At 37.0% G+C, this 27,179-nt stretch overlaps 4 protein-coding genes across 9 annotated transcripts; 3 read left to right on the forward strand and 1 right to left on the reverse strand.

Annotated features, from left to right (window-relative positions):
- The first annotated feature begins 211 nt into the window (after positions 1-211).
- Apt1 (Acyl-protein thioesterase 1) lies at positions 212-4,382 on the forward strand. Of its 2 annotated transcripts, XM_046627846.2 has the most exons (8): positions 212-458; positions 805-836; positions 1,081-1,345; positions 1,418-1,483; positions 1,892-1,939; positions 2,097-2,343; positions 2,419-2,583; positions 2,722-4,382. In XM_046627846.2, the coding sequence occupies exons 4-8, from the start codon at positions 1,437-1,439 to the stop codon at positions 2,767-2,769; spliced, it is 555 nt and encodes a 184-aa protein (XP_046483802.1). In that variant the 5' UTR covers positions 212-458; positions 805-836; positions 1,081-1,345; positions 1,418-1,436; the 3' UTR covers positions 2,770-4,382. The 2 variants fall into 2 exon arrangements, with proteins under 2 accessions (XP_046483802.1, XP_046483801.1); XM_046627845.2 differs by lacking the exon at positions 1,081-1,345.
- Positions 4,032-7,958, reverse strand: Pop1 (POP1 ribonuclease P/MRP subunit). The gene is made up of 3 exons (XM_046627838.2): positions 7,529-7,958; positions 5,793-7,247; positions 4,032-5,563 (listed from the first exon to the last, which is right to left on the reverse strand). Exons 1-3 carry the CDS (start codon positions 7,650-7,652, stop codon positions 4,518-4,520), a joined length of 2,625 nt encoding a protein of 874 aa, XP_046483794.1. The 5' UTR covers positions 7,653-7,958; the 3' UTR covers positions 4,032-4,517.
- Positions 7,959-7,981: 23 nt separating this feature from the next.
- On the forward strand, positions 7,982-10,553 carry UK114. 2 transcript variants are annotated; one of them, XM_046627849.2, is made up of 5 exons: positions 7,982-8,236; positions 9,408-9,568; positions 9,788-9,856; positions 9,952-10,007; positions 10,326-10,553. In XM_046627849.2, the coding sequence occupies exons 1-5, from the start codon at positions 8,169-8,171 to the stop codon at positions 10,401-10,403; spliced, it is 432 nt and encodes a 143-aa protein (XP_046483805.1). In that variant the 5' UTR covers positions 7,982-8,168; the 3' UTR covers positions 10,404-10,553. The 2 variants fall into 2 exon arrangements, with proteins under 2 accessions (XP_046483805.1, XP_046483806.1); XM_046627850.2 differs by lacking the exon at positions 7,982-8,236 and adding an exon at positions 8,787-8,927.
- A 146-nt stretch (positions 10,554-10,699) lies between these two features.
- Positions 10,700-25,690, forward strand: LOC124219763 (FAM172 family protein homolog CG10038). 4 transcript variants are annotated; one of them, XR_006883456.2, is made up of 8 exons: positions 10,700-11,020; positions 11,189-11,304; positions 19,050-19,382; positions 19,488-19,607; positions 19,822-19,926; positions 24,373-24,457; positions 24,623-24,910; positions 25,157-25,690. XR_006883456.2 is itself a non-coding variant. In XM_046627842.2 (7 exons), the coding sequence occupies exons 1-7, from the start codon at positions 10,897-10,899 to the stop codon at positions 24,721-24,723; spliced, it is 984 nt and encodes a 327-aa protein (XP_046483798.1). In that variant the 5' UTR covers positions 10,700-10,896; the 3' UTR covers positions 24,724-25,690. The 4 variants fall into 4 exon arrangements, 2 of the variants coding, with proteins under 2 accessions (XP_046483798.1, XP_046483799.1); XR_006883457.2 differs by having other exon boundaries at positions 24,623-24,786; XM_046627842.2 differs by having other exon boundaries at positions 24,623-25,690.
- The last annotated feature ends 1,489 nt before the right edge of the window (positions 25,691-27,179 follow it).

Below are 27,179 nucleotides of genomic sequence, written 5' to 3' on the forward strand. Positions count from 1 at the left end.
CCTCCCGTCGGTATAAGGCGCTTATTTTTTTAAATAAATCAGACGTCGAAACAAGCTTCTTTGAATTCTGTTGGTAAATGCACGAAACTGTAACAAGTATATGGTATCTTGCCCGTTCTTTGCGATTAGATTCATCCGATTCATCATCGACTAAGTATTCCGTGCTTTACTTAGTTTCTAAAAATGCCGCAAGGTGGCGGAGTTAAGCGCAAACCGAATTTAAGTCTTTTAACAAGATGTCAACTAGCCTGGCTGCAGTGATATACACACAAGTGTAAATTACACACGCAGTACAAAACGCGACGACCCGCACCGAGCAGCTTCTGTTAACATTCAGGCTCAAAGTACCTCGGTTGTAACATAAAACAAATACTCCTTTCTGTACAGTACGAGAAAAAAAACGACGAAGGATGACGACTCCGGTTGTAATTGCCGCAACGGCTCGACACACCGCGACGGTAAGGAAAAACTCGTTCCTCAATTTTTAACGATCCGATTTCTTGGTTAAAATGATCCACTCGGCAACCCCTGACCGCCGTAGATAGTTAATAAGTACTACTTAATAACCTTCGCGCGGTTCCGATGAAACCTCTTAAGATCGCATAGTCCAGTCGGCAACAAGGTTGTCATGCTTAAAACTACCTGCCATCAAAGTTACGCAATTTTATGCTCTCTGTTTTCATTGGAAAACATCCCTGTTTATGTCTTTAATCTAATTTTACTCCTTTGACTTTGATGTTACGCATATATTCTATGACGGTTATAATTAAAATATAAATAAATTATTCTCATGTATTGTTTCAGCTCATATTTCTCCATGGGCTTGGAGACACGGGGTGAGTTTAACTCGTGTTCTTATCTATTACTTTTTCATTCCTTAAGTTTAAGTAAATTCATCAAGAGATGGAATATCGTGTGAGAATATAAACCATTTACATATTAAACCTTTCAATGATGTTTTATCACCTTTAGTAAGCTAACAATTGGTAGAAAACTCCTGAATATATTTACTACGTAACTTATACATGACTGCGTAATTTATTTTAATTCATGTCCATTCAAATGCATTTTTTGTTGCAGCAGTGTTTGTCGCAACAATGAATATACTGACACAGCAAATTTTAAGAATTCTTACATAGCTTTGTAAACAGAAGACTTGTGATTGGAGTTTCTTCCCTCGCTACAGGATGTGGCATTGATTAGGAAATTGAAATTTTTAATCGTTATATATACAAATATATTCAACCTTAAAGTATCGTCCACACAAATATATACATGCATTTATATGCATCATAAATTTCAGAAGGTTGATTTCCTCAGAACATACAGCAAGTGGAATATTCTGGTGCTGCGAATAAGTTTTCTATACTATGAAATTATTATTTTTATACTTATGTGAACATATTTGATTTTCCAGACATGGATGGGCAAGCTCGATGGGATCTGTGCGATCTCCTCACGTCAAAGTAATTTGTCCAACTGCGTGAGTGTGATATCTAATATACTGTGTTCAATTTTTTTTTTCTACATACCTGAATCATTTTTCATGTTTAAAGTATAAAATCTGCAGTCAAGAATAGAGATAGTAGTATGATAGAAGAGAATGATGCTTGTGTAATGTCAAGCCATGCTAAAATCATATGTATTTACCAGGAAAATTAGGTAGTACTTTGAAATCAATCAACAAATTCTACTATTGAATTGTGTTATACTATATAGATATGCCCTCCTAAGAAACTTATAAATTTTAAAGTTGAAATTAGGACACGTTCCGTTCAAACCTTTTGTAAGTCTGTCTTTTGTCGATAATTAACTAACATGAATTATTTCGGAAGCATATGACAAGAATTTATGAAGAGCAAGAATTCAAAACACCTTTTTCGATTTTTAGGCCAACTATGCCAGTGACGTTGAACGCCGGATTCCGGATGCCTTCGTGGTAAGATCGAATAACTGCAACAAATTTGGCCAATTTCATGTTCTGATATTGTTTTTCAGCGAACTTGTAATTTATGTTTCCCTCATGTTTCACTAGAATTAAAAGTGGTACGTACAGCGTTATTTCCCATGTCTTTTCAAATTTTTAAATAATTTAGGTTTGACCTGAGATCGCTCGATCCATCAGGTCCAGAAGATGAAGAGGGTATCCGTAGGGCTGCAGAAGTTGTACACTCGTTGATAGCTCAGGAGGTCGCAGCTGGTATACCAACGAAGAGAATCGTTATCGGAGGATTTAGTCAAGGTGGAGCTCTGGCGATGTATAGTGCACTCACGTTTCCAGAGCCTCTAGCAGGCGTCATAGCTTTATCAGCTTGGCTCCCTTTGCATCAGAGGTTCCCCGCCGTATGTTGAAAGAAATTGCAATACGATGCTATATCAGCTGCAGTTGCACAGTGCATTTCTTACATCTTGTTCCAGAGTGCGGTTGGCAATAAAAATGTCCCGTTGCTGCAGTGCCACGGTGATTGCGATCCAATTGTTCCATACAAGTGGGGCCAGATGACTGCGTCGTTGTTGAAGCAGTTCATGACCAATACAGAGTTTAAAACGTATCGAGGAATGATGCACACATCTTGCGACGATGTGAGTATCCCATTTTTTGTTTTTTTATGTATTACTATTTTTCCACGCGATGTTTAATCTGTGCAGCTTGTTGAAGATAGTTGTACTACAGGTTTGAGCATGAGAAATCAATTGATTCCGTGCGATTGAAATTTTCAGGAGATGCGCGATATGAAGATGTTCGTTGAAAAAGTTCTCAAGCCATAATAAACTAAATTAATTGTATCAATTAATGATGGTACTAATAATATAATCACTATTATTGGTATTATTATTGAGAGTGATGAATATTATAAATAAAATTAATAATTCCAATGCTACGTTATTTTTAGTCGTTAATTAAACATACTAGGGAAGAAAAACAAATGGAATGGGAAACATCAAAAACCAATACGAAAATGAATTGTAGTCGACAGGTATGGTAATTTCTACCATTCTATTCAGTAGAAAACTGGCTACTTCAAAATTTGACGTTTTATTAACACGTTGCAATAAAAAAGAAAAACGTGCAATTTACATTCGTGAATGTAAATTTGAGAAAATTATTCTAACGAAGAACAAATTTAGAATTGAATTTAATTAAAGAGTCGATTTAGTAATCGCAGAACTATTTAATGTAATGGAATAAAACGATCCTGTTAAAATATACCCAACTGTATTATAGTTAAAAAAGATACCTGTCATAGGTCAAATAATTAGAATATCCTAGCAATTGAGCAAAAGCTTTCTGGCCTCGAAACCTCGGTTTATTCTTTCCATTTATTAATTAATATAGGTAATGTGTACCCATCTAACAATTTAGTTAATTTTTTTCATCAAACTTACTCAAAGTTTTACAAACTACTTTCCAAATTTATTCATCAATACCTTGTTTTGATTATCTTGTTAACGAAAAACTTGCAAGAATTCCTCGACTCTTTTTCCCCATGCTTTCTTATAATCGGTGTTAGAAACTACACATATTCACTTACAGAAATTAACGAATACTTTTCAAAATAGCTTGGTCACCACCAGCAGTCCTGCTAATTCTTAAAATGATATTCAAAGGTGAAGGTTTTTCAGACCTAAAGTATATATTTTTACAGTACTTATTTAATTTATTTCGAAGTATCCTCATTGGAACCATTAAATAAAGTTGCTACATAGCAATCTTACTGTTAATTGGATCAAAGTTTTCTGATATAGATTCACAGCGCCAGCACGGGGTTATTACTGTTTATTGTGGTTAAAAAAGTATTATCTTTCAAATACCTTGTATAGTAGCAATAGGTATACAGTACGACTGCTAAGTTTTGCTGGCAAAACGAAGAAAAAATAATAATGAAAGCACTAGTAGATATAAAATAGTAACATGTAGGCGTACCTGTGTATTTTATTGCATGTACGTACATGTCTATGTGCGAATATAAGATCGAAATAATAAAATAAAAATCATAAATAAAACGAAGGCACGATTTTTTAAAATGCCCTGTTAAACACGGGCTTTTATTTCGTTAGATTTGTAAACGGGAAAAGTTTACTTTGTGATTTAATTTCAATTACTCAACGTGCAATGGGAAACTACTGGTAATAATAATATCAAATGACAAGAACTGCCAGTTCGTTTATTGTTTGTACATCGCACTGGCAAATAACTGATGAGAATTTTGACTCTCTTCTTCTACACTTTAAAAATCATGATTCTTTTCCCAATATACTATATACTTCCGTCTATGGTAGGCGATAATTTTATTTATGAAACATAATAATTAGCGCATAGCCTGTCACAATGTAATAGTTTTAGCAAAATAAGGTATTCAAATAAATCTCTTAGAGCCACATTCAAATGGTTTCTACAGTTACCTTGATGCGCTATTTAAGAATTTCCAGAAGAAATCGTTGATTTATATACATTTGTACGTTACTCTCCTGAAGTTAATTGATCATTCACAATATATTTACAGGTCAATAGTTATTCATGTCAGTATACTAAGTCTGGCGAGTCTGTATTGTCTAGATCTTGTGTTTCTGATCAGAACTACGTTACTTTTCTGCTTAATTAGGCTAAACAGAGAGGGAAGTGTTACGTATCCCAGTCCGATTCCCTTTGATTCGGTAAAACTGAAGTCTCCTTTAACCACGTATCCCATAACTTCTCGATCGCAAGAGTTTCGTATCGTTTTGCAATTTGGCAAATAGAGATTCTTCATCTTTTCAGCCTGCAGGTCAACAATACTTTGAGCCTTTTTTCGCGAAATTATTTTAGACATCGCAATGCTGGAACTGGGCTTTGGCTCAACCGATCTGTGATCACTACTCTCCATTTTAATCCGCTGTTTTACTCTTTGTCTTCTCAAACGTTTCAATAGCGCCAAGTGACCCCTTCTCAAAGTTTTTCTAATCGATTCGTTGGGGTCTTTTCTTAGCTTAGCTACAGGCCCTTCCCAGGTTCTTTTTTGGCCCAATTTTTCTAAATCCTCAGAGAGGGGTAGGCAGATTATGGCAAAATCTCTGGGACACCCTTTGCTTTCTATGACAATCTTTACAGTTATTAACGTATTAGTGTCTTTGAACACAGTTTTGTCGAAACTTGATTCACAAAGCTGTTGATACTTCTTATGCCGGTTCAATGGTAATTGATGAGAGATATTTTCTTGTATTAAATGAAGCAGTTTCTTATCTCTGAGTACATAGAACGTTGCCATATCTGTCCATTCCTTGATAAGTAAATTCCACTCGCAATAGAACGGACTAGAAATACCAAGTTTCACGTAATTTGATCTCCTGTTTGGAGGATATCTGAAATACTTTTCCATTAGACTAGTCTTTCTTTCTGAAGCTTCTTTTATGTATGCTTCTGTATCTGGCGGATTAAAATCAGGCGAATTCAACCTAAGATTTTCAAATATAATTGATGTTGATTCCCTCAAACCTCCTGGTTTGGCACAACGAAAAATAAACGAGATCCAAAACGGAGTTGCCCAACCAGATGGTAAAATTACGTCGATTCCAGAACTGAATCCTGAAAATAATTAATCCAGTTAAACAATCGAATATTTGAAATGCCAATTCAAAATTTGAGTTTGATAGAAGAAATACACTTGGGACTTAAATTTTTACTTGCCTTTCAGTCTTTCTGTTATAATACTAGAAGCTCACAAGTCACATTCTCAAAAACTGTCATAACTACATCCAGAATGACTAGATAAATTTTAAATAACGATGGAATGAATGCAATTTTCATGGCTTACCAAGACTTTTTTCTCCATAGCCGCATCCAGGCCTCTGGATAAGAAGAATAGGTACTTTGGCAATATAGCTTTGGTCATATTTATCGTCATTGTCAATACCGGGAACTAAATTTTCACTTCTCAGTTTGTTAATTTCATTTGTAGTCTTGAAGTTTTTCACCGATGATTTTCTGATTCTGGGTTCCCATATTGCACTAACATTAATAAGTGTGGGAGGAACAGGAATCGTCTCAATGGTCCTTGCATTTGTCTGCGCTTTATTTCGTTTAGTCGGGACGAAATATCTTGGATCCAAAACTGTGAAAGCCATAACTGCACATGGGGGAAGCTGGTTGGGTGAATTAAGATCCCTCAGATGTTCAAAAACCTCTTTTTGAACTTGCAGTGACTGAATGTTCTCTGAGTCCCTATAATACTCCGAATACCATGATCGGGCAGTAGTCTCAAGTGATTCGTTGTTGTCATCTCTATCAATACGAGTATTGCTCTCGACGTCCATTGGTTCAATTTCCTTCTTAGAAACCTGAACGATTTCAACATCACTATCCGAATCACCACATTTTGGTGAATCTGTTTCCATGGTAGTATGTGACTTCACTTCATCTCCTTCTCCCTCAGATTTTCTCACTTCGTCAAGAATTTTTCCTATCTCTGGCAGACGTAGGGCAGTCGTGAGCACTGCCAGACTCAATGGACCGCAAAGTCTGAACCTGTTCAAGGAATTCTTCAGTAATACTAGTCTGCAATTATCAGCACCCGAATACTCTGAATCTGAGGAATGGCACGGAGACTCAAGATTAAACTTGAAGCTGTTACAAATCTCCGACAATATTAGCTGATAAAATGCAGGATGCGCCCATATCCATAATGTTTTTAGTTCAGAGTTACCAGGCCTCCATATGAACTCTACAGTTCCCACAGGTGATGTTGGATATCCGTTCTTCCTGTAGAACATAAGATTCCCCTCCCTGCTACCCTGGATATAGGATTTTGCTGTGAAGCTCAGGTTGCCAGGATCGCAGTGATTCTTGAGCATTTTTTTCAGCGCATTAATCGGTCCAGTTAGCTGAATGCAAGAATAGTAAGATATGTCCTGTAGCAGGCAGTGTTTTGCTACTGCTCTGTAACTCGCTCTGAAACAGCGATCATTTGAGTGCTCAGGGAGCCTGTGACCCCATTTTTCAACCATGTGAAACCTTTTTGCGTGCCACACGTGTGTTTCAAGCCAGGCATTCTTTACCTGCCTACGCTTGTACTCTGCGATCAGGTTCTGTGGCCTTCGCCGGTACTTTCGGGAGGGTCTTTTTGTTTTGGGTGGCAAACCTGACTTTGACATTTGGTGAATATGCATCTCTCGTAGTCTCCTTGGCATACGCTTTGCATTGTGGGACATTATTCTGCGACGCATATGCATCGGTAGTTTTTGGAATATTAATTTTGTCTGTTGAGGATTATCTGCAATATCAAGGCATAATGGTCATTCTTCAATAAAAATTCAAAATTCCCGCGCAATTAACACTCTCAAGTATTATCAAGTTAATGGCATTGTTGGGGAAATGAGGGACGAAATAAAAGAAAGAAAAACCTGGGTATACATCCGGGAAAGATACATATTCCATGTCAAGGTGGCTGAATTATGAAGCACCAGAGACATTTAAACAAAAGCAGGAGTTGGAGAGGGAACAATATCTAGATTAGGTTAGGTTTATTTTATAATGGACGGGAAAATATTTTACCTATGGAATAAGTCATCGCGGCGATTTCATTCGCTCTCGCCGATGCCAGTTTCATGATATGTGCTTCGGGAGGTAATTCCTGGGATCCACCGAGGAATATGTCGAATTGAGCCTTTTCCGCCATACTTGAAGTTTCCGTGACAATTCTTGTACGAGAAATTGTAATTGGATTCTGATCCAAGCATTTGTACCTTCCAACGAACACTACGAGCCGATATTTTGAAATTTGATTTGAGGTTATGTTCAGTCTTGCTCGAACCACGTGACAGAAAGAGTATCATTCATCTTCGACCACGTGTGTATGTTGTTCTGGTGTATACCTAGATGTCTAACACTAAGGCGCAGGCAAGAAAATTACAGTTCTAGTTTCTCATGTCTGCGTAGTTATTCACAATCTCCAGTATTGGAATTGCAGTGTTAGGAATGTCGATCATTGATCGGCCTTCGATTTTTCTTTTGAACTGATAACATGAATAGAAATAAATGATACGCACGAACAATAGCAGAATATTACGTTACAATTTGCGCGTATTGAAAATTGCGACTCCGTCCGAATCAGTCATCATTATATCACCGTACTAGCTTACGCGACGAACCTCATACCTAAGGTTGATAATATTGCGTATATCATACAGTAATAATGGCGATGAAAATTATTCGAAAAATTATATCAACTACAAGGGCACCAAAATCGGCCGGACCATATAAGTGAGTCGTAATTACAACGCACTTTAATAAAGAAATCAAAGACTAAAACAATGACAGACAAAATCTCAGTCACTTATATTTGTCTAAAATTTTAGGGGTCGAGATTTCTCTCAAAAAGTTTTTCTACAAAGTTTAACATACACTCATGAAGTTATGGAGCTGAGATAGTTCATCATATGACATATCTTTCAAATTTAATTTGTGATATTTAGGGATGGAAGAATTCTGTACGGACATGTTGAATTATACGAATCAATTCGCAAGCACTCCAGAAATATGCCGATATTTGATAGCTGATAATTTGTTCCATCACGTGGTATTAGTAGCTTTACTAATTGCTGTACGTTCACTAGCATAGCTGAATGTGTACGCCACTGCCATTGCACACAGGTCATAGTTCACAGAGTGTATCAAACGTGGTCATTTACAATGCTTGTGAGCTGCACACAATCGTGCACGAATACATAACACTACTTGAAAAATGTATATATTCCACATGCATGCGCGGACGTATATGTACGACTGATTGAATTATACCTATATACAAATAAAAAGATAATTCGGTATTGGAGAAAGCCGGTCAGTCGCTTATACTCTTAGTGTACTGCGGTTTGCCCTGAAAGAACATGGCGTCTATAATACGGAAAATTATTACTTGTCCAGCAGCGCCTAAACCCGTTGGCCCTTATAAGTGAGTTAAAATATCAGGATACCTGTATGTTTACCTAACGAACGTTTTTCGTTATTCATTTACTGATCGTGCAAGTTACGATTTCTTATAATACATAGTATTCACATCTTACGGACGACTCCGGTGCGAAAAGCGCATCAATAATCTGTTTGCGATCACAAATAAAAAGAATTAAAATGAATATCAATATCATATTACTTACATTACATATATTCAATACAGTTTATTCGATTTCTGCCAAATTATTGTCATTACTTGTTCTTTATTAAGAACGGATACGTCTAAATATGATGTTTAGTTATCTTACTATTTTTCCTTTTCTGCACGCCATTTACTGCATATCGGTGTGTAGATAACAATGCTACGTTGATAATTGTATTACTCAAACATTGGTGATGCACGTAACAAAAATCAAAATTTTTTTTTCCACTTGCAAATTTTTTTTGAGATACTAATCATTGTTTTTCTTATTGTTAATAGTCAAGCTGTTCTAGTCGACCGAACCGTTTATCTTTCTGGAGTACTTGGGCTTGATAAGGATTCTGGGAAGCTGGTCGATGGTGGGGCAGCCGGAGAAGCTCGTCAGGCACTCGTCAATATGGGGTGTATTTTAAAGGAGGCGGGTTCCGACTTTGAGAAAGGTTTTTATCTATTACTTTACATTAAATATGTAACCGCTCAATACAAAGATAATTATAAAATACAATCAGTTTTCGGTGACCGATCTCGACGCGAACGGTGTTTCGCCGGCAGATAGGCAACCGAAGTTACATTACTCACCTCTAGTTGGAGTTTCGAGACCATACGGCAGCAGTTGAGAAACCATAAATTAAAAAATTTCTCATGTTTTATTGCTACAGTTATAAAGACGACTATCCTGCTCAACAGTATCGATGATTTTTCTGCTGTAAACGAAGTTTATAAGGAATGTAAGTATGTTTATTTTGATAACAGTATTTTTTTAAACACAAATATGCTCTAATCGACAATTAGTTAATGGTCGTTTAATTTGCTTTTTTTACAGTTTTCACAAAGGATTATCCAGCAAGGTCCACATTCCAGGTTGGGAAGCTACCATTGGTAAGATCTTTATTTGAAAATTTGTCACTCGTTTGAGTAATATTATCTCGCTTTCGGTAAAGAGCATGCTTGCTTTTTACAACATGTATCCCGTAACGGTAAGAATTGTATACCATAGTTATGATATTTTTAGGGTTGACAAAAATTGATTCTGTAAAAATCGTTCATTCGATTAATCCAGGTACTACTGTACGGTATTCCTTTAATCTAAATATCCAATTGTTCAAAAAATGTGGGGTGCAACCGATCATGAATTCATGATTCATAATCAAGGTAGATTCATGAAAATTAACAAAAAGTGCGATCACTCGTTTTCAGGGGGCGAAGGTTGAAATCGAGGCAATTGCATTGACTGGTGAAGTGAAAACGGTCGGTGGATCTTCAAGTGCCAGTTGACTGAAATCAGCAAAGCTCTGAATATGGAGGAAAATCTGACGCAGAATTTTTTCGAACGTCATCTTCCTAGGCTTTATTTTTCTGCATTTCGTAGTTCCAAGAAAAAGTAATAAACTGTATACAAAAAAAAAAAAAGATCAACAACAATAACGATAATAATCATTCTAATAACAAAAATGATGTATGTACTGTAAGTTTTGGGAATTTTTTCCCCCGTTATAGGGAAACATTTCTCACAAAATCCTCAATCCTCATGCCGCGCAATGAGATTCGAAATGAGTGTTTCAGATGCCACATTTTACAAATGATCGCAAGCAACCTGGCAAACACCACGCACCCAAGTATCGTCGGTAACGTCGTCAAACATGTTGAGCATGCGATAGGAGCTGGTGTTGCGATTCCGTCCGCGAGGTGGCTCTACCTCAAGTGATCTGCGAGAATCAAAAACGCGGCAAGACTACACGCCTGTATTTCTGTAGTATTTTTCAGTCCCATGTTTAGGGTGATACGTCGCATTTTTAGCAGTATTGTGAACTGGGAGTTTACGAAACTGGCAGTAATGACTGATCCTGTATTTCCTACAACGCTGAAAGATTTTGGATACGCTTTTGATGAAGGTATGAGTTTTACGGGCTGATTACATCTGATAGTCACGTATCATGTATTTGTTAATAAACAGTTTCGTGCCATGCGCGTTCGACGCTGCGATCGATTACAGCGCCCCCCTTCGCCCTGAAATGCAAACTAATGGGCTTAATAAAATGTCGCTTATCTTGTATTTACAGGCGGGAAACTTCGAAAGCTTGATCAAAGCACCGGCCTCACTACTGACGGTGGATTCGAGTTTAACGTTACCGAAGACCATGCTTACAATCAGAAACGATACGAAGCGCTCGGTCAGGTAGATGAATTTAATCCAGTGAATATATATATTGTAACGGTTTTTTTTTTTTGAGGTTCAACCGATACGTTTTGATGTTATGTTATATTAGAAATCTACATATATTCAATAAACAAAATACATTAAATCAGGAGGAAACAATGTAGAACACAGATTATTTGAGTTTTGGTATAACCTTTTAAAAGAACAGGCAATCATAGAAAATCTCATTCACTCTTTCATTCACACGTTAAAATTACTCAATGCGATTACCGACGTTTTGTATATAATTATTCTGGTAAAATTTTTGTACCATATTAACGAAAGACTGGCTCTCTTTTCCTTTATGGTTCAAATTTAAAAATGATTCTAGTGAAAGAATGAATCTACTGACAAAGGACTCTAAATTATGGTGAGATTACAATAAAGTTAACAGACGAAGATATAAAATACATGACTTAAGAAGGCTATTACAGATTTGTGGCACAATCCACCTACAAATCAGTAATGAAAAGATGACTTAGCTCGGAATATCTCTGATGAAGAGAGGTGGCCTAACGGCTCCGTAGATGATCATGGATGTTGAAGTTCTTTGATATTCCTTTTATAGAATCGGTCTTCACCGATTATACTGCGTGGTCGTTCGTCGATCAGATATTTGGATTTGTTCTTTAGGCTCACAGGCTCCGAAAGATTGGGATTGCGTTGGGTTACACTTCTTGTATGAATCGTCGTCTCAAATTTTTTTGGCTTGTTTTGTTTTCCCAAATGTTAACGAAATTATAAGAATGTGAATATGACAGGACTAGACTTTATATCGACCGTTCGCTTCGACCCCGGCTCGCAGAGAGAGAGAGTTACACTTATTTCACCGGATAGGTGATCTTGACCGACGTGACACCTAGAGTTAAGCGTTTGCCCTTTATTTTGAAACGTTGTATGTGCTTAAGGCGCGTACATACGAATTACTTTATATTCTATGTGACTCGCATGTAATATCGTTACATCACCCCCCCCATTTTCGAGATTGTTGTGAGAACGAAAATATCGAAAATTACTCGTTATCCTATATTTGCAGTAAAATCTAAAAACCTCTCTTTAAATTACTTCTTACTTATCAATCATTCAATCCATTCATCCTTCATCATTCATCATTAAAATTATCATTTTAAAATCTAATCACATTTTCTTTTAGCAAACATTTTGTTTAACTGGACTTACATCTAAAAAATTCTATAATCTATGCATGTTGGACTTATTAGAACATTTGAAGGATTCATGACGAGTTTTTCGTGAATTTTCATTACAAAAAATTATCTGTTATTTAGCACTTGGATTTGTGGGCTGATAATATTTGCGTAAACTCACACGATTGAAAGTTCCCAAGTTTTTGTTTTTATTTTTTGTATCTATTAAATTATATGCATTTTCATTAACTTTTTTGTTTATTTTATACGGACCTTTAAAAAAATGGAAGAATTTGTGTGTTAATTTATCGATAGCGGAGGATGGATATGGTACACGTAGTAAAACTAGATCTCCTTCATTTAAAATTACAGTTGAAATTGATTTTTGATTCCGGCTTCTATATTCAAAATTTTTCTTCAAGTTTTCTTTGGCTAACAATATTTTAATATCGTGACTATTTTCAATTCTGTCTGGAAATTTTACAATTTTTGTTAATTCATCATGCGCTGTTTTATTAAAATGAAGTTCGTATGGAATAAAACCGGTGCTATGGTGTGTTGTTACATTTAATAATTTTTCGATTTCTTTGACATATTTTGCCCATCTAGTATGCTTATCATTGCAGAAGGTACGGAAAAATCTCCCCAGTTCTCTCATCACTCGTTCAGTAGGATTGGATTGTGGGTGTCTAATTGATGAATAGCAAACTTCTACTCCTTGTTTTTCTAATTCGACTTTCCATCTAGCAGCTGTGAATTGAGTTCCATTGTCGGATAGCAATCTTTTTGGTTTTCCTACGTTTTTAAAGTACTCGTTGATTATTTTATTTAATGCTATTGTTGTAGTAGCTCGTTTTATGGGGTATAACGTAACTAGTTTTGAAAATGCATCTATTGCAACTAACAAATATTGGACTCCCCCAATAGATCTCGGCAGAGGGCCATAGAAGTCAATTGTAGTCAATTCGTTCGGGTGATCAGCTGTTACCTGCTTGTACTTTCCTTGCATGCTGTAGGATAATGCCTTTGTTCTTTGACATGTGTCACATGCTTGAATACGTTTTTTGATACCTTCTCTCATTTTTCGCCAGTAATAATATCTGTTAATATATTGGTATGTTTTATATACACCCATATGACCTATTTTTTCATGTACAGAAATTACGAGTAAATCTACTATACTTTGTGGGATTACTACTCGCCAATTTTGATCGAATTTACTTTTATAAAACAACAAGTCTTCATGTACTTTGTAACAACCATCAGATGAATCTGTATTGCATTTATTTATGATATTTTTCAATTCCTCATCTTTTATTTGCAATTGTTTTAAATTTTTCAGGTTTTTTATCAACGTTGGATTCATTTTAATAGTTTGAGATGCGATTTTGTTTAGTTCGAGTTCTACATTATCTACTAGCAGTTGGTTTATTTTTGCTATTAGTAACTTGTTACGTTCGTTTGTACTTTGTTTCCCGTTGATATTTCGGCTGAAAAAATCTGCCACCACATTATCTTTTCCTTTGCAATGCTTGACTGTGAATGTGTACTGTTGTAAGATTACAACCCATCGTGATAATCGTGGACTTAAAAACGGTGCTGTATTTATAAAAGTTAATGCTTTATGATCTGTTATTATTTCAAATGGACTTCCAATTAACCAAATTCTAAATTTATCTAATGCATACATTATTGCCAGTAATTCCTTTTCCGTAGTTGTGTAATTTAATTCTGCTTTCGACAAACATTTACTTATAAGTGAAATAATTTTATGGTTATCTTCCTCATCAATTTGGTACAAAATCGCACTTATTCCAAGATCGCTTGCGTCTGTTTGTACTCTACATATGACGCCAGGTAAATAGTGATTAAGGGTTACACAGTTTATAAAACTTTCCTTTATCTCTTTAAATGCTTTCGTATGTTTCTCTGTCCATCTAAACGGTGTATTGTCTGTTAATAAATCTCTCAAGGGCGTGACATAGTTCGAATATTTTATGCTAAACTGCCGGTAAAAGTTACACGCTCCTAAAAATCGTTGTAAAATCAATTTACTTGTTGGTACTGGAAATTCTCTAATCACCTTGATTTTGTCTGGGTTGGGACTAACTCCCTCAGGTGTTATAACGTATCCGAGAAATGCGATTGACTTCTTACAAAAAAGTGACTTATTTAGACGAAGTGTAAAATTGTGTTTCATTAAACGATCAAATATTAGGCTTAGGTGTTTCATATGAGAATCAAAATCAGTTGAGGTTATTAAAAGATCATCTATATAACAAGTCAGAAAGGAGGTAAATTCATTACCTAATGCCATATTTAGGGCACGTATGAATCCACTTCCTGCCGTCTTGAGACCAAATGGAATTCTGCAAAAGTGGTATAAAGTGCCACCGTGTAAAAAAGCTGTATATTGACGTGAATTTCTCTCTAGCGGGATTTGCCAATATCCATGTGTTAGATCAGTAGATGTCATGTATTTTACACCATGATATTTTCTTAATAATTCATTTATTGGTGGTGGACATTCGTTATCAGACTCAATTATGTCATTTATATATCTGGCATCTAAACATAACCTCACTCCATTCTCCCTCTTTTGTACTATTCGCAATGGATTGCAGTATTGACTATTTGATCTTTCTATAATTCCTGCTTGAAGCATTTTCTTTATCTCTGCATCTACTGCTTCTCTAAGTTTAAATGGTACCGGGTATGATTTTTTAACGATTGGCTTGTCTTTTAGTAATTTGATAGAGTGTTCATAAATGTTTGTACATCCGGCTTTCTCTGAAAATAGTTTTTCATATTTAATTAGCAATTTTTCCAGCTCAGCTTTTTGCTCTTCACTTGTACCCATAAGATTATTCGCGATCGACCGGACAGATTCGAAAAAGTTTTGATCATTTGTTTGAGATCTTGTTACTTGAATTTGTTCTATTAAAATTGATTCGATATTTTCATCCAATTTATCTTTCAAAAAATTGTGATCTTCCGATTCTACTGTTTTCTGGCAAACTAAATTCTTTTTGTAAAAATTATGGTCTTGTGATTCTATTGTTTCTGCGTTATTTTGTTCATGTTCGTTTACATTTTGAAATACAGATTCATTACATTTTATATTATTTTTTACACACATCAAATTTAGATTTTCTAATTCATTATTTCTCGGATTATCTCTTTGATCTACCGATGCAATTTTATCAAATTCACTTATTGCTACACATATATTTTCCTTATCTACTAAAATATTTTTATCAATTTCATCATTTTCTACAAAAATATATTTTAAATTTATTTCTGTTTCTTCATCAATTTTATTCTCTTCTACACAATCAGATTCATTGTCAATTTGCATCACATTTTCATGTGTTTCTGACATTTTATCATCATTATCACATTCAGGATCTTTAGTTGTGATATTTTCAAAAACTGTTTTTATATCTTCATCATCATTTTTATTTTCTTCATTATTATTCTCTTTCTTTGAATTCTTTTTAAATATTTCTTTACCTATTTTTTCATGTTCTTTTTCTGAATCTTCAGTTCTTAAAATTTTGATATATATTTTCGCGTTTTGTGCAAATGAGCTCAACCTTTCCGCAGGTTCCCGGTCGTATGAGAAAAGTGGTGGAGCTATTACTTTACCTTTAATACTAATTGTTTTCTGACCGTAATCTAAAACTACTTTATTAATATCAAGCCAATCGTTACCAAAAATCACACTACTAGACAGATGCGGTATAATTAAAAAAGCTGTTGTGATTTTCTGCGATCCCATATGAACATCAACCAAAATTTGTCGCTTAACCGCTGTGGGCTTTTTCCCAATTGCTGGTAAAACTACTACATTTGTAACTGGTAGTTCATTTAAACTATGATTACCTTTGAGAGATTTATATACTTTTTCAGACATACATGTTACTTGGCTTCCTGAATCAAATAAAGCTACCATTCGATAATTTAACACATTTATTACTACATTTGGACCCTTCGATAAGTTTTGTTTTACTCTTTCAATTTTTTTCTTCAGCATTACCAATTTCGTGCATTAAGTCCTCAACTAAATTTGCATAATCCCAACTCGATGTCGGACTTATACACATCGAGCTGTTTATTAGTTTAAATTTCTATTTGGACTGGTTTGTAAATTATTGGTGTTAGTTTGCATTTGAGTTTGTAATGACTGTATCTGATTATTGGTTCCTGAGAAATAAGGTGGTGGATAATTGACGTTTGGTAAATTCATTTGGTTGCTTGTTGATGTTTGAACTTGCGGTTGATATTGCCATGGTGATAAGTTTGTACCAAATTGAGGATTTTGATAAAAGTTGTTTGCAGCATTTGGATAATTTTGTTGCCTACTTGTATTATTTATCTGTTGCTGTTGTTTATGTTGAATTTGCATGTTGTTTACATTATTCACTTGATTGTTGTTACTTTGATTTTGATATTTGTGTTTATTATTGTTTCTTTCTTCATAATTTACATCTAATTGCGATAAAGCTTGTTCTATTATTTTTGTATCCGCCATATTCACAGTTGCTAGAGTATCACGAATTTTATATGGTAATTGTTGGATAATGGTATAGTTTATTTCGAACTGGTCTAGTTTCGGTAATAGGTATTTTGCTTCCTTAAGCTGTTTAAAAAAATATGTTTGAAGTGAACCATCCTGTTGATTATACCTTCTTGAACTCCACCTTGTTTTGACTTTAACTTGGATTGGAATGGAATAAAATTTATTTTTAAAGGCTTCTTTAAAATCATTATACGTGTTGATAGTTTCTTTACTCGCTTCCCACCATATTTTTGCTCTACCTGATAATTTACTTTCGACTATCGACAATTTACACTCTTCCTTCACACATTTTAACCTGAAATAATTTTCCAAATTTTCCAAATATTCAATAGGATTTATAACTTCTTCATCTGTAAACTCGGGAGCTTTGGCATCAATGTGACTTCGTTGCAAACTTACTATTAACTCACTCACCGATATTTGATCGTTATTGGTAACTGGTTGTTGAACTGGATTCTGTATCTGTTGAAGAGCCTGTCTTTGTTGTTCGTTCTGGAGCTTCAACAATGCGACTTCGTTTGCCAGCTGTGCGTTAGTTGCTTGTTGTGCCTGTAGCTGTTCAATCGCATTTCGTAAACCCGCGAAACTCGCCATTTCCTCCTTCAAACGCTCCAGTTCTCCCTCCATCTCGCCTGTATTATTTCGTATTTGACTATTGCCTGCTTTTGATATGTCAGGTTCTGACCTCCTTGGTTTATTTGTGATCCTTGACCTAGTTTTAACAGGTGTTCTTTTAATCGTTGGTGCCATGTACTTTTGAAATTCTTATATTTCTATTTATCGCGTAATATATGTTTCTTACAATTACTACCTAAGGTCAATCATACAAACATTCAACGACGAAGTTTCAAATTTAATCCTATGTTTACTTTCTTTATGTCTAAACTTTATGTTCGGGCGCCATTTTGTAACGGTTTTTTTTTTTTGAGGTTCAACCGATACGTTTTGATGTTATGTTATATTAGAAATCTACATATATTCAATAAACAAAATACATTAAATCAGGAGGAAACAATGTAGAACACAGATTATTTGAGTTTTGGTATAACCTTTTAAAAGAACAGGCAATCATAGAAAATCTCATTCACTCTTTCATTCACACGTTAAAATTACTCAATGCGATTACCGACGTTTTGTATATAATTATTCTGGTAAAATTTTTGTACCATATTAACGAAAGACTGGCTCTCTTTTCCTTTATGGTTCAAATTTAAAAATGATTCTAGTGAAAGAATGAATCTACTGACAAAGGACTCTAAATTATGGTGAGATTACAATAAAGTTAACAGACGAAGATATAAAATACATGACTTAAGAAGGCTATTACAGATTTGTGGCACAATCCACCTACAAATCAGTAATGAAAAGATGACTTAGCTCGGAATATCTCTGATGAAGAGAGGTGGCCTAACGGCTCCGTAGATGATCATGGATGTTGAAGTTCTTTGATATTCCTTTTATAGAATCGGTCTTCACCGATTATACTGCGTGGTCGTTCGTCGATCAGATATTTGGATTTGTTCTTTAGGCTCACAGGCTCCGAAAGATTGGGATTGCGTTGGGTTACACTTCTTGTATGAATCGTCGTCTCAAATTTTTTTGGCTTGTTTTGTTTTCCCAAATGTTAACGAAATTATAAGAATGTGAATATGACAGGACTAGACTTTATATCGACCGTTCGCTTCGACCCCGGCTCGCAGAGAGAGAGAGTTACACTTATTTCACCGGATAGGTGATCTTGACCGACGTGACACCTAGAGTTAAGCGTTTGCCCTTTATTTTGAAACGTTGTATGTGCTTAAGGCGCGTACATACGAATTACTTTATATTCTATGTGACTCGCATGTAATATCGTTACAATATATTATATACCTCTTATAAACGAAGGATTGTGACGCTTCGCCCATAACTAGGTTCTTGATGAATGTGTATCAGTAAAAATTAAGTACACTGTTTTTTTAGCTTTAAAAAATGTTGAGCAAAGTTTACTGTTGCAGGTAATTGATTTGCACATCTATGACCTCCTAGAGAAAGAAGGTCTGAAAAAATTGTTCGTGCCGAAGGAGGCGTCGTCAAAGGCACCGGAGCTAAAGTCGTTCATATTCGTTAGCGAAGACGCATTGCTGAACGACAAGCTTATGATATTGATACATGGCAGCGGAGTTGTAAGAGCCGGTCAATGGGCAAGGCGATTAATTATAAACGACAATCTAGAGACCGGCACGCAGTTGCCTTACATAAGAAAAGCACGAGAGCTTGGATACGCGGTAATGGTTCTCAACACAAACGACAATTTCCGTACCGTAAACGGAAAGCCGACTGAAATACCGGTAACGATGATTTACACTCAGTCGTAGGAATTATGCTTAATGCACCTTAAATGCAACTCGGACTCCAAATCCAGGGGATTCTAATCTTTGCCTGTTCGATTTCAGGGTAGCAAGGATCCTCATAGTCACGTCGAAACCGTCTGGAAGCAGTACATCGAGCCCTCGAATGCGAAGCACGTAGCAATCGTTGCGCACAGCTACGGTGGCGTTTGCGTCGTTAAATTGGTAAGTAGCGTTATAATGATTTGAAAAATGATTCTCGATTTGTTCTCTCTCTTCGATATATCGGTGAAAAAATTCAACGACTGCGAGTGATTCACCACTGATTGTTGATTAAGAATTGTTTTCTGCTCTTTTTCACTTGATATCGTATCGTTTCGTATCAATTTCATGTATAATTATACTTAATTATTTTTTAATGTTATTGTTTTGTGTGCAGGCGGTAGACCATGCGGAAGAATTTCGACGCAGAGTATTTGCTGTCGGGCTAACCGACTCTGTGCACATGATTACTTCAGCAAAAGACACAAAACACATTTTGAAGGTAAGTCGAAATTAGACAGTCTAGAAAGCAGTAATCGGTACGTTACATCATACAACGAACTCTGCGAAATTAGACAAAAAAAAAAACTAAGAAACTATGTTTATCGTTGGTAAGAAAGCGACTTCCCCCAATTGTAATTAGCATCGAGTCGGTGCTACGTTCTCCAGGGATAAGGACACGCAGGAATGGGGACGCGATCGATGCGGGGATTCCGTGATTGGGGGCAAGTTGCGCGGACTGTTTCTTCAAATGTCAAAACGCAATTGCAGAGAATTAGTGACGGAAGACCTTTAGACGGCATTACAGGTTTCGTCCCCGTGTAAGCAGCTGAAACGCGACGATATGCGGAACCATGTAATCTACAATACGTGTAAGATGCATTACATCACGGCGCGAGCCAAACCTTCTCATAACGGATTCGGGTTCCTATACCTACTTCAGGGTATAACACCGCTGCACCAACCATCGCGCATATGCGCCGCGTATTGTATTGTCATAAACAACAATGAAACCGCATGACTTCCTTTTATTAGCTTCCTCCGTCGCCACCGAGAGCCCTCGTTGTATAGCCTTAATACCATATCGCACTGCCTACTTAGTGTTTTTAGTGTTTGCCGATGACATTGAGCTCCCAGAGACCACTTGTGCACAGTTAACTCTTTACGTATGCCGACTTCAATTCGTTCTGTTCGATTTTTCCCTCAGACTTCACCTTTTACTACAGTCAAGTTTGAACAATAGGATACATAAATTCACCAAATGAATGTATGAGCTACTCGTAAAGCGAGTCTTTTTAATCGTATGAAGTGACTTTGTTATCTGGAATCTTTTTAAATCAAAAAGTCAAGATCGTCCGGATCAATTTGAAATTAGCTGTCTACTTTGCAACAAATTCAAGTCGATTCCATTGGCAGCTTTTTGTGAAACTCGCCACTAAACGCCAGCATATGGACAACACGAGCTACATTTTAAATATGTAGGATTAGAAAATGTAGCTTTGGTTGCCTATTTGCTGACGTTCATCGGCGAGTTTCGCAAAAAACTCCCCTAACAAATATCAGAGAAGAAAGAGTTGGCGAGTGAGAGCAAGAGAGGCGGAGGAATAAAGGGACGGAATGATACGGCAATTGATCGGGACCATTAAAATTGAGAAATTTTTAGTCAACTTGTCCATCTGTGAGGCTCGTTGTCCACATTGTGGGGCGGCACAGCGTGACTTCTGGTGTATTAGCCTTCTTCGTAGGCAAGTGCACCCCGGGTATGTACGCTTTGTTCTGGCTTTGTCCTGCTGCCGCAGGGAAGTATATGTATGTATAATGTATAGAAGTACGAGGCGTAGCAACTCGATTTTAGCGGGTGGATATATCTATTTTTTCCATTTATTTATTTTTTCATCGAGAAGGCGGGTAGCCGAGTGAATATAAGGCGGTAATTAGGAATCGCGCGTATTTACAAGGGTAGGTAGGTATGGTGGGTACATTTATATCCGAAGCAATCTCTCAAGGGAAATTAGACCGTGTATTACAGGAGCGTCGAAATATTTTCGACCATGGGAATTGGACGCGAAAATGATTTTCGGAAAAGCATACATGTGTACAGGTGTATTGTACTGTTTTTCAACTACTAGTAGGCATTTGTACAACGAATCCCTCGTGTAAACGCAGCAACTTACTCACGTTTATATCAAAAGTTGTGTAGCTGGTCGTACTTTCGTTACAGGATAATACTTAACCTACGTCATAAGTCTCTAGCCAATGATAAGTAGGGCTCATTTTCACCAGCGTATCAAAGTGGCAATCATTTACACGCCATTCATTCAAATTGTCAGTTTAGATATTAAATATGACGCGGGTAATCTACTTTAAATATCGGCAGAGTCTATCCAGTTAAAGTGAGTCAATTTTCTTTTAATATCGAAAAAAACCTCATTTCCGTTGAAGTCCCTATTTTCATACTCGTAACACAGATACAAGAGTGAAGTACGTATGTTGTGTTCGGTGATCGGGTTTACAAAATCCTAGATTATGAGTAGTTAATTTCCTATAGGGAATCATATCCGCGCTAGGTGAAATTCCCGAAAAACGGGGTACAGGTATCAAGTTCCAAGGGACTTTCCGGGTCTCGAGTTACCTTCGCCGTTGCCGCAGAGGCCGCACGGGTGGCCCTCGGGATATGGTTCACCGGCTCGTTTACCTCTACTCGGGACTCCGCGGGTCTCTTTTTAGGATAAGGCGAGGTACGTGTCTGCATCTGGAACAGATATATGTGCCTGGCATATACACATCGGCGCTTTTGCGAGTATAGGGGATGGGCGAGGGAGACGGAAAGAGAGAAAGAGAGGAAGAGGGATTCGATATGAATGTCGGGCGCTGACAATGCCCGGGACGCTCTTCTCTTCTCCTCGTCTCTTCTCTTCTCTTCTCTTCTCGGAGTCGAGTCGCGAGTCGAGTGGAGTGGCTGCTTCCCTCGGTGAGGTTCCAAGAGATCGGAGTGCCCGAGTGCCGGGCTCGCCAGGAACTAATGTTCATCCACCCAACGACTTGGTCCGCTATTTCTATAGAGCCCACTAATGCCTAATGGGATCTCTCGCTCCTGAATATCACCGACGGCACTCTCAACCCCGGCTATATACGTGGGCACAGCTTATACACGCCGACTTCGAAACACGCGATCAACCCGGAAACGGAAATTGTAATACTGGATTAATTAATAGGTCAGAATATACTATCGATAGGAAGTAATTGATTTAACAGATGGAAGTCAAATTGTAAATCGAAGGAATCTGAATAATTGAAATATACTCTGAAGTATTGAGGGTAAATCAATCGGGATCGTTGAAATAATCGCAAATCATTGCGAATAAGCTGAAATCACACGTGATAGCGCTTAAAAAATTGCGCGGCAAGCGTTGGGCGTTACGAAAATCGTTGAAAGTCTCCCGGAAAATGCCAAATGAGTTCAACTCATCAACGTATTTTCAGTGTCTTCTATCCGATCACGTACTTCCGACGATTGCCAGTTTGCCAAGTGTTTTTCATTGATTTTTCATGATTTTCCAGCATTCCAGGTAGTTTTCATTAGCTATCTGGAGTGTCTTAAAATTCGGTTCAAATAGGAACTCATGAAGTTTTCGAATGATCGAATTTCGATAATCGTGAACAATTTACCCGAAGTTTCGTCAAGAAGTGTACAAAAATGATGAATCTTTCAAAAGCCCGACGACAAGTTTAACGGTACATCTTCATTGAGTACTTGATTCTCAATTCAAATAATTATCCAGCTGTTGCCCGAACCCGGAATACGTTCAAAAATAAATATGCCGTAGTATGAAAGATATTTTTATATCCATGACTAAAAGCGCACCGACGATTTAGTCGAAAGAAAACAAAAAGCAAAATAAAGCAAACATTGTTGCCCAAACAACTTTGGATAACCCAGCTGCTAAACTCTCGGCATTAAATCATGTGGGTGTTTGCCAATCACGCAAATCGCGTGCGGGGAAATGTTTGTCACAACGAATATCCCGCTGCGTTATTGCGCACCGAGAAAACGGGCCGGGGTTGCGTTTTAGCTACGTAAATGTACGCACGCATTTGCGCGTGTGTGCGTGGTAGGAAAGCTGTCGCGTTTGTACGCGAAACGGACAGCGTAAGGTAAACAGATTTGGGTACATGAAACGGTGCAGGACACTCGGCTGTGTGCAATGCACGTTTAAATGGATCCGCGGTGCACTTGCTTGATCAGTAAAATTCAGATATCATTGCATACTCAGGATATACGTACATGCATTTAATTCCATTCCGTATCTGGTTGTATAACGTGTGTTTGTATGTGTGCGTGTATATGTACCTACTCACGTTCGTACGTATCCCACGGGAAATGTACGGATTGTATTTACTCAAAGTAGGTACCAAAGTTTACGTCTCCTCGTCACTGTGGACTGTCGGCTAACTGTTTACCTCGTCACTCTAATTAATTGGCCAGCTAGATGACGCTCCGATATTAAACGTACAGGTATCCGCACACATTTGATTGGCACTGAATCCATATTGCCTTTTCCATTCTCCCGGATATGTCAATTTGCCCTCTCCTTTTTTTCTTTTTTTCTTATTCGCAACGAAGAGACTTTGATCAATTATCGTTTAACATTGCATTTCCTATTACCCATCGTTCAACGGATTAGAAAACGCTGAGTTTCACTTTAGTCGAGGATTTTATAAAACTTACTTTACCTACAGGTGCACTTACGCATCGTGTATATTATACGTGTATCGAATGAATGAAAGACCGCAGGAAAAAAAGGGGGACCGTTGGCAGGTCTGAAATATTGAGGAGGAAAGGAAGAAATTATAAAAGCCAAAAAAAAAAGAAATAACGTCGGAAGGATGTGAAGAGTCAGAGTCTTCCTTCTCGTCTTGTTTCAAAGTTGCGGTCTTGCGGTTGCAGGTGGCGCGAAATTGGGTATCCTCAGAGAAGCCCCTGGACACCCCGGAGCGATCGCCTGACGGTGACATCGAACGGTGTTCTGCGGGTGAGCGGTCATCCTTGAACACGTGCCATATACGTTCATAGCAAAGATTTTTTAGTTGGCATGCATCGTCGTTTTCATTTGATTTAATTTTTATTATCATTTTACTTTATATTCGCTTTCCGTTTTGCCAAATGTATTTTTTCCTCTTTATTTTATTTTTTCCAGGACATGCGATCCACGAGATGACGTCGTACTCCTGCATGGAGTCCCTTTTCCAATTCGTAGAGGAGAGGTTCAACGAGGCGAGAGGAAAATCCGATCTCTAAACGATTCCGAATCTCCAGTTTTCGATTTTGTCTTCATATTTTTTTTTTTTTTTACACTATAATGTGCGTATTTTGTATAGCAATAATCGTGATATCAATTTACCCACGTGTGTGCGTGTGTGATTTTGATATGCATCCCGATTATACTTATAAATTAATCGCTTTTCAAGATACCTGCACATTTGATGTAAGCAACAGTTTTTTGATTCTTGAACAGTGCTCTTGCAAAATATTTTCCTAATTGTATAGGTATAATTTGATTATCATTACGCGACATGTGTGTATTCGACGAAACATTTTAAAATTTTATCAGCAAACATTTTTTCAAAAGTGGCGAAAAAACGATTACATTCATCCACGTGCAAGTGGAAAATTGACAAAAATATTTAGATGCCGAATAATAGTAGATAAAAATGTACTCATTTACTTGCAGATTCCTTTTTTTTTTTTTATCATCACTACCGACAGACGAGGGGATGCAGGGAAATATCAACTGTGTACCTCAACGGTAGAACTTGGCGGACACAAAACAGTCCTGCCATCGTGCAAGCGTCAAAGCGTAATTTCGTTATGGGGTTGTAATTGTATTACCGGCGTTCTCGGCCGGCGGCACAAATTATAGTGTCAATGTAACGACAAAGGGCATGATGTTACACAATAATAAAATGATTGCCTTAGCCGGTGAGGATAACCTTCCGAAAAACTGACGCACCCTGCTCGTTATTACTTATACGTGAATATACGCATCTGCCCTGCGAGGATTTAATTATCTATGTAAAAACTATTACGTACATGCAATATTTATCTGTATATGGGATCGAAATTTTTCATCAAATCGTTTTTAAATCATCGGCGATAACGAAGGAAGGAAAATTTATAACTGAAATTGAAAGGAGATAAAATCTTTTACCGCATCCCGACAAATATAGTAATTTTCAAGAATCGCAATGAAAATACAAATCTGATATTCTGCTTGTTAAATTTTTAATTCACCTACCGAGGTCTTAATGATCGAAATATTTGAATAAGAAGCAAAAATGCTTCAAGCTACCTACTATTTCGAGTCTTCGCTGAAATAGATATACATCATAATTAAACAGGCAGTTTCGTATGAGTCGAGATAACGGGAATAAACTGTTATTGCCACAGAAGTGATAAAGCTTGGCTTGAGAGTGGGAAGATCGAAGGAAGACAGAAAGACTAGAAAGAAAAAAGAATAACAGCATATAAGGTATACTGCATGAAAACTATCGCGAACAATGGTGACGGAGAGAGAGAGAGAGAGAGAGAGAGAGAGAGAAGGGAAGGAAGAAACGAGGGAGGAGGAAGGGACAATTGCCCTTATCAGTAGCCATAAAAATATCATCGCTCAGCAACCAAAACTTTCCCCAAAAAACCGAGAGAAGGAATAAAAAAAAGAAACCTGGTCGGGGCGGGGGAAAAATGAAACCCAAAGAAGATGGGGGGGATAGAGGAGAAAAAAAACTATTCCGAGGCAGGAGATACCGATCTCATATTGCCTCATATATAAATGATCCGTAAGCCAGACGTGACCGAAACAATCTTATACATGCACGTATATATCGGAAAATAATCTCGCGAATGGTAAAGAGAAGAATAAAAAAAAAAAAAAAAATCTTGCCCCCGTTCCATCGGCAAGTAAATATAAATAGACAAAAAAATATATTACTGAGATATACGCTGGCATACGGCATAAATCGTTGGAATTATCTGGGAAAGACCATCCAGGGATCGACGTCACTTACTTGCAATAGCATTCATTTTTTATCGCTGCGGTTTAGTTATACATACACACACACATATATATATATATATATATATATATATATGCGCGCAAAAGATTAGATTTTATCGCTGTTACTGCTATGTACCTGGATACTTGTATTCTTTACATATGTACACCGGTTACTATGTGGATGTTGGTATGCATGGTATAAAGAGAAAGTTAAAGGACTGCTGTATAATTGCAAGACGAATATCTATAATCACTGCGATCATAGTCGAGTCGTTCCACTCTATCGGTCTTTCATTAATATTCCACACTGGATTTGTCAGGTTTCTACATTGCGCCGGGTCATCTTCTCCTTATATGCAATGATGCAGTTGAAACGTCTCGTACGGTGATTTTTGCTACAATAATGATTACACGGTTACGTTGCTACAACAGCTGCGTTCGCGGTTTACTTCAAGTGTTGTGAAATGTTCGTCTCGCGTTTTTGAAATCCGGAAAAAAAAAGTTAAAGGTACAACTATCGAGTAACAGTACAAAAATTGATGAACAACGTACTTGCAGCGTGAATGAATTTGAATTGCGTCGAGTGGAAGATGGAGAAAAATTATGCGAAAAAAGTTGAAATTACCAAAAATAAAATGCTCAGAGTAGATTATCCGATGTGGCGTGTTCGAGGCGATGGATGATATGTAACGGTAATAAC

This window comes from Neodiprion pinetum, chromosome 5 (genome assembly GCF_021155775.2).
Source record: "Neodiprion pinetum isolate iyNeoPine1 chromosome 5, iyNeoPine1.2, whole genome shotgun sequence".
Classification (NCBI taxonomy): Eukaryota; Metazoa; Arthropoda; class Insecta; order Hymenoptera; family Diprionidae; genus Neodiprion; species Neodiprion pinetum.